The sequence below is a fragment of the Arachis duranensis genome, chromosome 3 (assembly GCF_000817695.3).
Source record: "Arachis duranensis cultivar V14167 chromosome 3, aradu.V14167.gnm2.J7QH, whole genome shotgun sequence".
Lineage (NCBI taxonomy): Eukaryota > Viridiplantae > Streptophyta > Magnoliopsida > Fabales > Fabaceae > Arachis > Arachis duranensis.
The window spans coordinates 23,908,578-23,922,867 of NC_029774.3; the positions used below are offsets into that span (position 1 = coordinate 23,908,578).

At 29.1% G+C, this 14,290-nt stretch overlaps 1 protein-coding gene across 1 annotated transcript; it reads right to left on the reverse strand.

Moving 5' to 3' along the window:
- Positions 1 to 2,897: 2,897 nt before the first annotated feature.
- On the reverse strand, positions 2,898 to 9,799 carry LOC107478050 (protein trichome birefringence-like 39). The gene is made up of 5 exons (XM_016098171.3): positions 9,437 to 9,799; positions 8,572 to 8,743; positions 4,715 to 4,890; positions 3,929 to 4,087; positions 2,898 to 3,781 (listed from the first exon to the last, which is right to left on the reverse strand). Exons 1-5 carry the CDS (start codon positions 9,727 to 9,729, stop codon positions 3,493 to 3,495), a joined length of 1,089 nt encoding a protein of 362 aa, XP_015953657.1. The 5' UTR covers positions 9,730 to 9,799; the 3' UTR covers positions 2,898 to 3,492.
- Positions 9,800 to 14,290: the final 4,491 nt, after the last annotated feature.

Consider the following 14,290-nt stretch of genomic DNA (forward strand, 5'->3'; position numbering starts at 1 on the left):
ACATGCTCTCAAATGTGGTGCTTGTGAAAAAGACGAATGAAAAGTGGAGAATGTGTGTTGATTACTCATATCTCAATAAGGCGTGTCCCAATGACTCGTTTCCCCTTCCTAACATTGATGTCTTCGTAGACGCAGTAGTGGGCTACAGAATTTTAAGCTTCGTGGATGCATATTCGTGATATAGCCAGATTCTAATGCATCGGCTTGACGAGGACAAGACGGCGTTTATAAGGCCAGGAGGGACTTACTGTTACAAGGTCATGCCATTCGGACTAAAAATGCGGGGACAACGTACCAAATGATGATGAACAAAGTCTTCAGGGACCATATCGGCAAGTCAGAAGAGGTCTACATAGATGACATACCGGTGAAGATGGCCGAACCGAGCAGCCTAGTAACTGACCTGAAATTCATCTTTGACATGAGGATAAACCCCCTGAAGTGTGTGTTTGCCAAGGAAGCGGGGAAATTTCTGGGATTCATGATCACATAGAGAGGAGTAGAAGCCAACCCGGGAAAGTGTGAAGCCTTTCTTCTCATGACAAGCCCTGGATGCGTAAAGGACGTACAAAGACTAGCAAGGAGGTTGACAGCTCTATCTCATTTCCTCGACGCCTTGGCAACCAAAGTGCTACCTTTATTTAACTTAATGAAGAGGGGGATGGCCTTCGAGTGGACCCCATCCTGCGAAGAAGCTTTCAACTACTTCAAGAAAATCTTGTCAGAGCCACCAGTCCTCGGTAAACCAAAAGAAAGGGAGACCTTGTACCTGTACCTGACAGTCACGGAAGAGGCCATGGCGATTGCCCTGGTCAAGGAAGAGAACAAGCAATAACAGCCTGTATATTTCATAAGTAAGGTGCTCCAATGAGGGGAGCTGAGATATACCAGGCTAGAAAAATTAGCATTTGCCTTGTTGATCTCTTCTCGGAGGTTAAGGCAATACTTTCAAGGGCACCCGATCACCTTATGAACCGACCAAGCTATCCAACAAATCTTGCAAAAGCCAAACCTAGTGGGGTGAATGATGACCTAAGCAATAGAATTGTCTCAGTATGATATCCAGTACAAACCCCGTCACACAATCAAAACGCAAGCAATGGTTGATTTCTTGGTTGAAGTGACCGGAGATGCTCCCTACGTCCCGAGCACACGGTGGAAGCTCCATGTAGACGAAGTTTTCAACCAAGCAATCAGAGGAGCTGGGATCATTTTAGAAAGCTTAACTTATGAGCAGTCTATTAAATTCAAATTTCCGATTTCTAACAACCAAGCCAAATACAAAGCTAAAATCAGCGGCTTGATCCTAGCCAAAGAGGTCGGGGCGGCAAAGCTTGAAGGTAAGGTCGTGATAGCTCAAGTGAATGGGACATACCAAACTTGAGACCCGTTATTGCAAAAATATCTTAAAAAACCAAACAATTGTGCAAGGATTTTGAAGAGGTAATGCTTCAACATGCATCCAAAGAGAGAAATGCTAAAGCAAACCTCTTGTCAAAATTGGCGAGCACCAAGCCTAGAACGAGAAACCGATCTCTCATCCAAAGCTTGGTAAAAGAGTTGTCGGTGACCCTTTACTTGACCCAAGGTCAAGAGGAACTTCCTTCTTGGATCAGCCCGATCCAACATTTTCTCGAGGAAGTGGAGCTTCCAAAAAATGAGAAAAAATATGCAAGGTTGCATTGTGAGAAGAGAGGATGCCAAATACGCAGTGGTACAAGAGCAGCTATACAAGAGATGGCTCAACCAACCCTTGCTGAAGTGCTTGCAGCCCGATCAAACGGAGTATGTCTTGAGAGAAGTGCGTGAGGGGTGCTGCGGACACCACATTAGGGGGAAATCCTTAACTCGGAAGCTTGTTTGAGCTAGTTACTACTGGCCCTCCATGATGGTTGATGCTTGCGAGTCCGTTAAGAAATGCAGGAGATGTCAATAAAAGGTGAACTTCCACAACACACCGACAAAAGGCGAACTTCCACGACCCTTCTCCCAATGGAGAGTCGACCTGCTGGGCCCTTTCCAATGGCCCTGGGACAGGTCAAGTATCTAATTGTAGCCATTGATTATTACGCCAAATGGGTGGAGGCTGAACCGTTAGCTACTATTTCGGTGTCATATTTTTTGGACATTTTTTTCTGTCATTCTTTCTCTCCCTCTCAATTTTCAATTTGTTTCTTCCTTTCAATTTTTATTTATTATTATTGATGATGATTCCAGCCATGAGTGAGCAGTGGTGGATAGGGTAATGCATAGTGACAGTAAGATTGGGTGACATAGAAGTTGATGACGATGAAAATAAATAAGAGCAGCAATATAAAATGGTAGTAGTGGGATAGAATAGGAAAAATAAAGGTGACGTTGATGATATTTGAAAGAAAAATAAAATTAAGGATAGATTAGGAATGTCATAAAAATTTTAACAATTGACTAAAAAATAATTATTGACTAGTGTTTAAATCATTTTGTCAAAAAGAATATATTTTTGGAAATTATTTTATCATTATTATTTTGATCATTTTGTTAAAATTAAAATTTTTCGAAAACCAAAATAATTATTTACTCTTTAAGCCGGTAAAAAAATGTTTAAAATCCACGAGCTAAACCTCCGGTCTTTTTTCCATGTGCATTTTACTTTGCTTACTCACTTCGCATATTTGCTTTCTCCTCAAGTTCTACCTTTCTTGCTTTTAATCTTGATGCGCTTAAATTCTACATCTATGTTAATTTGTGAAGAAAAGAGAGACTATAAAAATAAAGGCTTTAAAATTGAATTTAAAAGTTGAATTCTACATCTCTGAAATTGAATTTAAAACACATTTGTTACTCAAAAATCTAGACACTAAGATATTGATAAGAAAAATCACTTCGGCTCTGTAAATTATGATTGTGAAAATAAATTTGATTACTAAGTTACATTATTTATTATTGACAGTCGACGAAGAAAACAATTACAATAGTACAATGCAAGGCAAGTTTCTGCTAGAATAATCTACATTTACAATTTAGAGCATCAAGCCTACTTATTGTCCACTTAAACCAACAAATTGCAAAATTAAATGTCCCCTAGAATTGAAAACAATTGGTTTTCATCTAACAATTACTACTATTACGTATACATACACAGTATAAAACATTACGTCGATTTATCCTTTATTTATTATTGGATATGATGCAAAACCCAATCCATTTACATTGGGTTTATATTCTATCCTATCCAACAATAAAAAGAATAAAATCAACGTAGGTGATCATTTTCACAAAGACATCTTCATTTGAAAATGATATTACGAACTGTTAGATGGTTTAGCCAAGTATATTCAATTAAATATATCAAACCATCTAACAGTTCACACTACCATTTTTACATGAAGATGTTTTCATATAGAAGTAACCACCATCAACGTAATATCTCACACATAAAGATCTGTTCCAGAACAATTTTGACCTAACAAACAAAGTTTTCAAAGTGTATTTTTTCTTTTTCTTTGGCCTTCAAGCAGCAAGAGAAGCATGAAGAAGCTCATTCCAAGTATCAGGAAGACCTGGTAGACACCAATGGCTACAATCTGTAGCCATAACTCCACTATAGGCTTCAGGGTGTGCATCTTTTCTGTACTGTGAGAGAGTGGTCACATCCAAGAAATACACTGGCTTTGTTATTCTATTAAGCACCTTGCTCACCACAGTCCAAGCCATTGGTGTCCCTCCCGGGTACTTCAACCCAAAGAATGGTTCTGTCTGACTCATACATGACTTTTCTGGCTGATTCCAATCTCTCCCCCTAATTTTAGAAAAATATGGAATTAGTTTAGAGAAATTTTAAATTTTAGAAGCTATAGAGCGTATATATGTTGAGAAATTTAGGGCAGTAAAATATAATTAAGTGATGGATTAATGAAGCAGAGTGAAGGAGAAATGAATAACTTACTGGTAATGCACAGGGGAAATGCCTAAGAAGAAGACCTTGGTTTGTGATGGATTTATGTTCGTCTCAACCCACCTCGCCCATGTTGTTAGTCCTGTGTAGAATGCAACCATACGGTTCATGTCTTTGTACAACTTGTTATTAATTCGAACATAGTCCCACCTGCCATCAATTTTTTTGAAAATTCAACAAATAAAGTTGCATTATTTTACCATTAAAATTTGAATATGGATATGAAGATACAGAGGTAGTTGTTTCTTTTTATGAAAAAAGACACAGAAACTAGGAAGATGCCATGCTATCCAAAAGTTGAAAAACTGACAACGAAGATTCTGAAGGAAAAGGAAAGACAAATAATCTCAAAAAAAGTAGATATTTGACAAAATAAAAATTCAGACGTCAAATAATCTTGTTTTCGTTAACAAATAACCTTGATTTCGTAAATGTGAGTGACGACACGAGTACAAATTTTTATTATAAAAATAGAATTATTTGATAACTGGACATTTTCTTTCAAAACGAAAATTCTAGTGTAATTATTTTTATATTAATAATTAAAAATATTATATAATTTAATTAATATATTAAATTATTTAATTTTTTTAACTATTAACTTTATATAAAAATATCTGTATATAAGTTTTTATTTGTTTCAAATATTTATTACTTTCAAGCATTTTCGTTTTTTTCTGTATTAAGAGCTGCTTGTTAGTACTAAAATGTAAAATTTCTTGCATATTATTTTGGTTTTGATAGTTTATTTAAGAAAAAAAAAAGAATTGATCATACGGTTGGGCGTTTCCGGTGTGGGTCCACCAGTGCCACGTGTTGAAAACCAGAACGTCCATTCCTCTCCAAGCGTCACCACTCTTGATTGAGTCAAGCTTCAAAACTCGCCCTGCTTTTTCATGGTCAAGATCTACCAAATATGCTGTTCGATACAGATATAATTCTACTCCATAGTCCTGAAAATGTTCCACAACATTTTTATTTTTATTTGACAAATTACACAATGTAAATATTGCATATAACTTGTAAGTTACACTAATAATATTGCATTTACAGAACTAAATATACGTAAATGCATCAAATCTGAGCTAGACCAGCTATAATCACTAATCAGATACTGAAAAGTGAAAACCATACACAATACCATTCCTCTTTTTTATTATCTTCTGAATCTCAACTAAACACATGAAATTATGTATAATTATTTCTAGTAGTATGAAATTGGCAGCATAGTATTATGGAAACTTATATCATAAACTAACATAATGAAAAGGCAAATATGTAAAAAAGAAAATAAAAGAAAAAATAATATAATGTTACGTACAGTTTCTGGTTTAACATAAAAACTGGCATGAAAAATTAGATCGCTTTCTCTAATCATTGCCAACTGAGACATTTGATTGAAAAGTTTGTATATGAAGCAATTAATTAGGCTTTGGCCCCTATTGGTTGAACAAAATGGACACGAAAAGCAGTTAATAGATTTTCTATACAAAAGTAGAAAATAGACGAAAACAAAGAATTGGAAAAAATACTGTAGCTGAGAAAAATAATAATGAAAATAAAGTGAGTAAAACAGTTTCCTCATTATTGAAACCAAATGAATATATGGTTAACTGGGACTCCACGTCTGTCCTAATAATTGGTAACTAAAATTTTGTCCTTTTATCTTTATCTTTTCGTACTATGAAAATTTCGTGCACGTTTGAATTTGGCCAATTGGAAAAATTAACAGTTCAAGAAAATGTACAAAGAGATTTGAGATATTTAGTGCTGATACTCAATTGCTTGAAAATGGCACAAAATATATGCAAAATACTTGATAAAACACAAATACCCTATAACTTTTTAAGGAAAAATAAAGATGAAAGAGAAGTTGATAGGACTTGCATGGATAACAAAACATATAAAACAAAAAAACTGAAAAGCAGTAGATTGTAATGAATTGAGTTAATATGAGTCATGCCATAGTATAGAACTATAGATGCATACAAGGTATATTTGTAATTTGAGTCTTTTAAAAAAATTATTGATATTTGATCATATGTAATTTAAAATGCTCAAAAAATATTTCTTCAAATTACTCTATTTATATTTTCAGAAAAGTTTAAACTTTAGTTTGTATAAAAAATTACATATTATAAATTTTATATAAATAATTAATTTTTTTATTAAAAAAAAAGAGTGACTTTTTATCAGAAAAGCTGAAAGTGAAAAAAAATCATATATATAATTATTATTCATTTATTTATACCGACAATGAGCTAGCAATGTCCCCAGCAGGAAGCAAAGGGTTCCCACCGATCAAATCAAATATTGCTCCCACTTTATTACTTATTAAATAAAAAATAAACATCCAAATTAAATTAAAAAAAAATATATTTTGACCAAAGAGTAACATAAAATTAGGACCTACTCCAAATATTAAGAACTACATCAATACTTTATTCTTAATTTTTTTTTAAAAAGGTAAAAGAAAAAAATTAAAAGCAATCATTTTCTGCACACCTTTCTTTGTAATGTTTTTAAAGACGAGCGGAAAAGAGCCATGTTTTATTTTGAATGAATGAAAAAGGATTGATTAGTATGGAGCGAGATACATAAAAAGGTAAGATTTATATTTTCTTTTGTTTTAAGATACATACAAAGATAAATTATTAGAGTATTATTTTTATCCAAACATTTGGCATAAGCAAGCCTTAATATTATTTTTAGTTTTCCTTTTTGTCTTATTTATATTATAAATATTTTAAGAAACTCAATATCCACGGTTAGTTCAATAAAAAATACTACTAATAAAAATGGTGAAATATTCATTAAAAAATCAACCTAATTATAAAAAGTTTTAAGATATTATAGTCTTTTTCTCGGCTAATTTTTTTTATATAGAAAAAATATTGATATTTTCGTTAGAAATAAAATATTTGGTATAATTACAGATGAGTGAATTTTTTTTTTTAAGAAATCAACACGTGAAAAATGTGTTGGACACGTGATAACATTCTAGCTAACACTCGGGAGGCGTGGTGTCAGTGGCGGAACTTGAAATAAAATTTGAGGGGGGACAAATAGAGGATAATCGTCAAAATGCTTTTGATATGGATTCCATTTAAGACAAGTTTGTCTAATCTCATCTCTCTTATTTGGGTAATATTGCCAAATTTAAAGCCATTTTCTAGGGTGTCGTTCCAAAAAATTAAAATTAAACTCATCAGATATAACTTTTTGAATTTTTGAAAGTTGTATCTCACTTTTTTCGTGATTCATTAAAGTAGAAGAACTATCTACAGGTGTTATTATGTTAATGTTGTAAAAATTATATATTCTACTTCTTAAATATTAGCATTCCTCTTAAAAAATGCATCAATTCTTTAATTTTTTTATTATTATTTTATATAAAAATTTGAATATATATACTGTAAAATATGTAAAAAATAAGTTAAAAGGACAAATATTAAAATTTATAATATTTATTATTAAAAATAGAAAAAATGTTACTTGTTGAACTTATTGATTACTTTAAGTCATAGTAAAATATTTAAATTAATTAAATTATTTTTTATCTTTTAAAAAAGTACTAATTTTTTTATAAAAAGTTTGGGGCCAAAACCCCCCTTGTCTGAACTAAGCTTCGCTCTGCGTGCTATAATACGTGAAGACATGTTGAATAATTTTTACAGTATTATAATACACTTCAAATATCAATATTCAACCAAAACACTATTTTTTTCATATTAAAAATAATTTCTGCTTTTTCTCACTCTACATTATTAACAAGTTTTTCTATCTATATAAGAACACATTTTTCTGTAAATTACAGAAAAAAAAAATTCAAGAATATATTCATCATTTGTCGGTAGTTTTAACGTTGTTTGTGGTCAAAATAGAATTGAATATTTTTAAGGCCATTATAACATAAAGAATACTTTACCTAAAATAATTAATATTTTAAGTTATAATTACCCTAATAATGGTTAATATCTATACACATAAGATAAACAAAAAATAATAAAACAAAAATATATTTAATGGATTAAAATAATTGACACAATAAAATTAAAGAAACTAGAAACCATCAAAATTTTATTTTTTTACTATTACTTAACTATCAACTCAATTTTTTAATTTAATTTTTTTAGTCTAATAATCTAACATATTTTATTTCATATTTTTAAATATTAATAACTAATTAATCATCAAAAATAATAAATTTTAGAAAAATACTATTTATACATCAAAATCAGGCACTAAAATCATCCATCAATGTATTTATATATAAATACATGTGTAGTTTAATTTATTTTCATAATATATTTGTATTTCAGCATGTATTTTATACTAATAGCTGATTTTAGTGGCTGATTTTGGTGTACACATAACATAACTATAAATTTTAATAGTTGTCTAATATTCTTTAAAATTAAATTCAATGTTTAATTTCAAAAATACAATTAAGCATCTAAAATAGAAAAAACTAATAAAATAACATCTTTGTGTTAGCATTTTTGTTGGACTTTGGATGTCTTATCCCAACGTGTCTGTGTTACAAAATACTAGCAACACTTGTCGAAAAATAAAACAGCACATGGAGGAAAAAAGAAAAGAAAAGAAAAGAAAAAGAAAAAGAAAAGAGAGACCTGGAATATGACAGAGGAGATGGCATCTTTTTGTCTGAAAGTGGTTCTTGATTTGGGCACCCAAGCATGAATCATACACGCTAATGAATTAAACTGATTCAAACTCAATGAGTCACCCACAAACATGATCTTCTTCCCCTTGAATTTCTCCAAGAACTCCAACCCATTGAACCTGAGTAACATACACAACAATTACTATAATCTCCACCCTTAATTATTAATTCAACCCCCTTCAACTTGTATTCATAAAGAAAAACTGTTGTCATATATTAATAGTAGCTTCTAATTCAAAATATAATACAATAAAAAAAAACTAGTATATCTAAATGAATAATGTTACCTGAAAAGTAAAATTGGAGTGAAAAGGGAAAATTATTTTTTTAATAAAGTAAAAGTAAAAAAAAATTATGTATTTTTTATCTAATTTTATTTTAAATAATTATTTAAATTAGTTCTCAAATTTTTAAAATTGAATATTTTAGTTTTTTAAATTTCAAAATAGTTTCTTTGATATTAGTGTAATTTAAAACTTGAGAACTAAAATATCTGATTTTAAAAATGGGATTGATTTGGATAATTATTTATTTTTTTTATTAAAAGTTTTTTATTTAAATATATATAGCTTAGTTTGAAAAAATTATGTCATGTCACGTTTAGATACATTCTTAATGAGTAATAAAAACGAAAAAAAAAAACACTTTATTTTGAGAGTAAAAGAGAATATAACATAAGACTTAATATTATTACTATGAGGAGCAGCAGAAAACAGTACCAGAACATAAAGATGGTGAAGAAGAATGGAAAGTGAGTAAAATAGTAAAATGTGATAATAATAAATAGAAAAAGAGAAGAAGAAAAAAGGTACCTTGGCATGGGACATGAAAATGGCATCCACCTAAACTTCTGGTACATTTTATCAGACCTTCCATTCTTCTGGCAATTGAATTGTGGATCTATGAAGGGACACTTTGAAGGGTCATAAAGAGGATATGAAGGGTCATACACCCACTTCCCACGGAACATGTTGCATTTTCCTACAAGCTCTCTATTCGGTCCATTTTCATTTTCATTCAAGCTTGAAGCTTTTGTTAGGTGGCAAATCTGAAACAAGAATATTGAAGAAGCAAGCAGTTTTAGGAGTAATGGCACTGAACCCATTTTCTTGGGTTTCGATACCCCCCTTTTCTTTTTTCTAAGGAAAGAAAATAAATAAAGGACGTGTTCTCAAGGGAACCTTGTCACAAACAAGTGTATATATAATACCTGTGAGTGTGTTAACATTAATCTGAGAGACAGGGGTAAAGAGGGCTTTTCACTTATTCACATGGGTGTGAAAGGACAAAGGAATAGACAACAACTTGCTTCCATTTTCTTTTTTAGAGATGTTTAAAAAATAATAAAATTAGTTTAAAATTATTGTATTTTATATTCATTAATTATTTTTAAAATAAATATATAATATTAGATATAATAAGTATCTAATCAACTTGAATTGACTAAATGATCAATTCATTTATTCATTTAGATAAATGTTAGAAGTTCAAATTTTGTTTTGTATATATAGTAATTTATTGGCTAACACGTAATAGNAATATCGTAAATATCAAAAAATATAATAAATATATCATTTTAAATATTATGTGTATAAAATTATAAATATTAAATTAAATAAAATAATTTTAAATTATTGTCTTCATATCTTTTAAACCACATTAATTTTAACATTTAAACTAAATTTATGGTTTATTCACATCCAAGATTCAAATTTGTCACCCCAATCGATGTTAATTTGCTTGTATTATTAGTATGAAAATTGATGTTGGTTCATTTAATTTGCTATTTCATACAATTTTATTACCCTTGTTTAATTTTATGCACGTGAATTTTTTAATTCTCATGAGAAACCGTGAAAATTTGAATGGATTACTGCTTTTTACCGTAGCTATCATGTGGGGTTGGATCCAACCCTTGTTGCTTTAAAAATCAATGACTCATGAATGATGATTTATGCATTCAAGAAATAATAGTGTATTGCACTTCACCCACCATGCACTAACAGAACGGCATTGAAATTAAATATAAAAAAGTCTAAGAAACTAACAATTTTATTAAATTCTGTCTAACATATAATTAGTAAAAAAAAAATAAGTTATTAGATAAAATTTTATACTAATCTCATACCATTAAAATTATCATTGATAACTACCTAATGTCTACAAATCATAAAAATTGCTGCCTCTAACACTCCTTGTTAAATATAATGTTATTTGCTTCACTTCATTAGTAATTTTCACTAAAATGTAGTATGATTTTGAAAATAAAAACGAGAAATAGTCTTTTTATGATTTTGTTATTGTTGATTAAATTTCATATTTACCATTCAGTCTTATATGTGTAATATGGTACTTTTACAGTTCAACGTAACTTAAAAATAAATAAAAAAAAGGGAAACTATGGAACTTTTCCTCTTTTTATTCCACCCTGACAATTGAGTTTTGATGTCAAGAATCTGGCCGACGAAGAAGAGGTTTTGAAAATGATTAAATTATTTTTCTACGAACTCGAGGTTATAATAAATTTAAGTTATAGAATGCACTTTGAAATACCTTTTCAAAAACATTAGATGTTAATATATATATATTTGAGTCAATAATTATCTACTTATATTTTTTACTAAAAATATTTGCCTCTGGCATTTTCATATTTTTATGGAGAATAGAATTTTTTTTGGCAAGAATTTACCTTTTATTTTAATTATTGACACATGAACTTAAGATTCTTTTTAATAAACACTCAAATTGATCCCAACAAATTTTAAATCAGCCATTTTATCGTTAATAAATTTGTATTACTTTAGAGACTTTAAAAACTATTTTTTATTGAATAAATTGATCTCTTTATTATTTTTTAGTCAAATTTAATATGTGTTTTAGACAAATTATTAAAAAGTAAAATATCTAATAAATTAATTTAAATAATATTCACTCAATTTTTTATTAAAAAGTTAAGGGTACCTACCACTAACTTTGACTAATTATTTTTTTGGACTTACTATGACTAATGTTGATGAGAATATAGTACACTGATCGTTTCAGATATGAAAGTATATGTTTTTGTCCAAGCTTGAGCCTGCCTCAGTTGTGACTTGTGATTTTTCAATCAAAAGAAAAAAAAAATAGAGAAGGCTTTTAGCATGGTGTGATGATTTTACAATGGTGAGTTTTATGATATTTTTATTATAATGTCTAAATTATTTAATTTTTTTTAAAATAAAAAATAAAATATTTAAAATAAAAAATAAATTATATAAAATTTATTAAATATTATTTATTTATTTTTTTAATAATTTAGATACAAAATAATAGTCATTATAACATTCACCTTTCGCAATATCCTATACTATTTGGATTTGGATAACAGAGACGACTGAGCATATGTCAGTGTTGACCCCAGGAGAATTTGTTACCTTCCTCTTCCTACCACATGCATGTATGTGCCTCCTTTTGCAGTTTCCTCTACAATTTTAAATGAAAAGCCAATGCTACTTCACACGATTTTTTTCGGTCTGACAGTTAATCTGAGTTGATCAATAAATTGGTGTATGTATAAATTAAGACGAAATTTAAATTCTTAAAACTTGGATATTTCATTTATTTGAGATTGAAACCTTGTATAATATAGTTATTGCTATTGTTTTAGGAAAATTAAAGTGTTAATAGTTTATATTACTTGGTTCTCTTGATTAATGGAATCTATTTATGAATATTGAAATAAGGGTATGAGAGCCATGCAAAGATATATATGGATCTCCTAAACCAAAGTGTGTTAAATAAATAATATGTATGTAGTGACAGGGATGCTTGGTACAGTGAGATAAAATAAAATCATATCTTGAATCATACGTATGATGAACTTATTGGTAACTGTACATCATTATTAAAGTGTTTTTGATATGTTTCTCCGTTTTAATTTCTTTTGGCTTTAAAATTTAAATGGATCGTTGGCAACTTGGCGTGTGCGTTTGATAATAATTAATTAGTAGTTGTGGGGGTGCAAGTGCAACAAAAACAAGATTAATTGAAAATAAACCACTAGCCACCATACGCATGTGAAAGGTTCTTGTAAAATGAAGGCTTCACTATCATTTTTACCTTACTAGAAACGTGTACTTGTGTCAAACTGAAAATGTTCTTTATCAGTTTTTTTTTTCAAGCAATACAGCATGATAAAAAATTAAAATGAATCACCCACTTTTTGTTCAATAAATCATGAATCTTCGTCACTAATCCATGCTATTCCCATGATGAGCTGCACTTTGAGGTTGTTAAAAATTTATATTTCTATTTACAGATATTTATACACAAAAAATATATAATTTATATTTATATTTATTAAAATTTACACACATAAATTAATACCGTTTATATTCATATTTTTTAAAATTTTTATACATAAATTAATAAAATTTATTTATTAAAAATAGTTTAATATTTATACTAATCAAATAATAGTAAAAATAATTAAAAATTACTCACCCTTAGAATTTCTTGTTTAAATAACAACCGTAATAAATAAAACAAGATGTGAGCTAATATTCGCATATACTAAAAGCTCTTTTTTTTTACTTTATATATATGTTTGATGATACTTAAAAGCTTGTTATAGTAAAACATTTATATATTAAAAGTAAGTTAAATAATAATGACTGATTTAAATAATAATAATATGATAGTTAATTTTTTATGGATATATAATTTTTTTTTCAAAGAATTTTAGCTAGTTGTCATCAATGAAGTTTCCTTCCCCATTATTAATTGTACTATTTCTTCCTAGTTTTTCGTATGTTTTATTAACTGAATGAAGTCCCTCTTTGCTAAATTATTATGATGTATAGAATGTTGTTATATTCGGTACGGTGAGAGAAACAACAGAAAATCAGTCGGTAAAAACGTATACATTTAAAAATTTAAAAGATACACATAAAAAAACAATGTCAATTAGTTGTTGGTTAATTTTTATTATTCTCACAAATTTAGTTAGTAATAAGGGCCAATCATATACAGCTGCTTCTATTCTACTCAATTTGAGATTTTTCTTCAATTATGTCAATGAAAGTCTTGATTCAATCTTCACAACTGTTTTATATTTGAGCATAACTACATATGAAAATTTTAAATATATAGAAGCAGCATGACACACAAATCAACATGGTTTACCCTATATATTATGAGAAAAATTTAAAAGATAAGTAGAATTTATTATTTTTTATTAATATTTTTAATTATTAGTCTAATTTTATTAGTGTAGTAATTTAATAATATATTTTTAGTTTATATTTTTAAATATTAATAATTAATTATTAGTTAAAAATAATAAATTTTATTGATTTTTTAATATTTTTCATAATTATATGTCTATTATATTCTCGTTAATTTTTTAACCTATTCTAAATTATCATGAGTAAATTCCCATAATAGTCTCTGAGATTTGGGTCGTTACTCAATGTGATTCTTGAGATCCCAATTGCACCATTATAATCCTCCAGATACGGCTCCGGGCACCATAATAGTCCCTGGACAGTTTTCCGGTGATGAGTCATCAACAAGACGCTGACGTGGCCTCATTTTGCCACGCTAGATGGTGCTAACAGCTAGTTGAGCTGGCACAGTTTCAATTTATACCCAATATGGTCCCTCCCCCTATATTTAACCCTAAATTC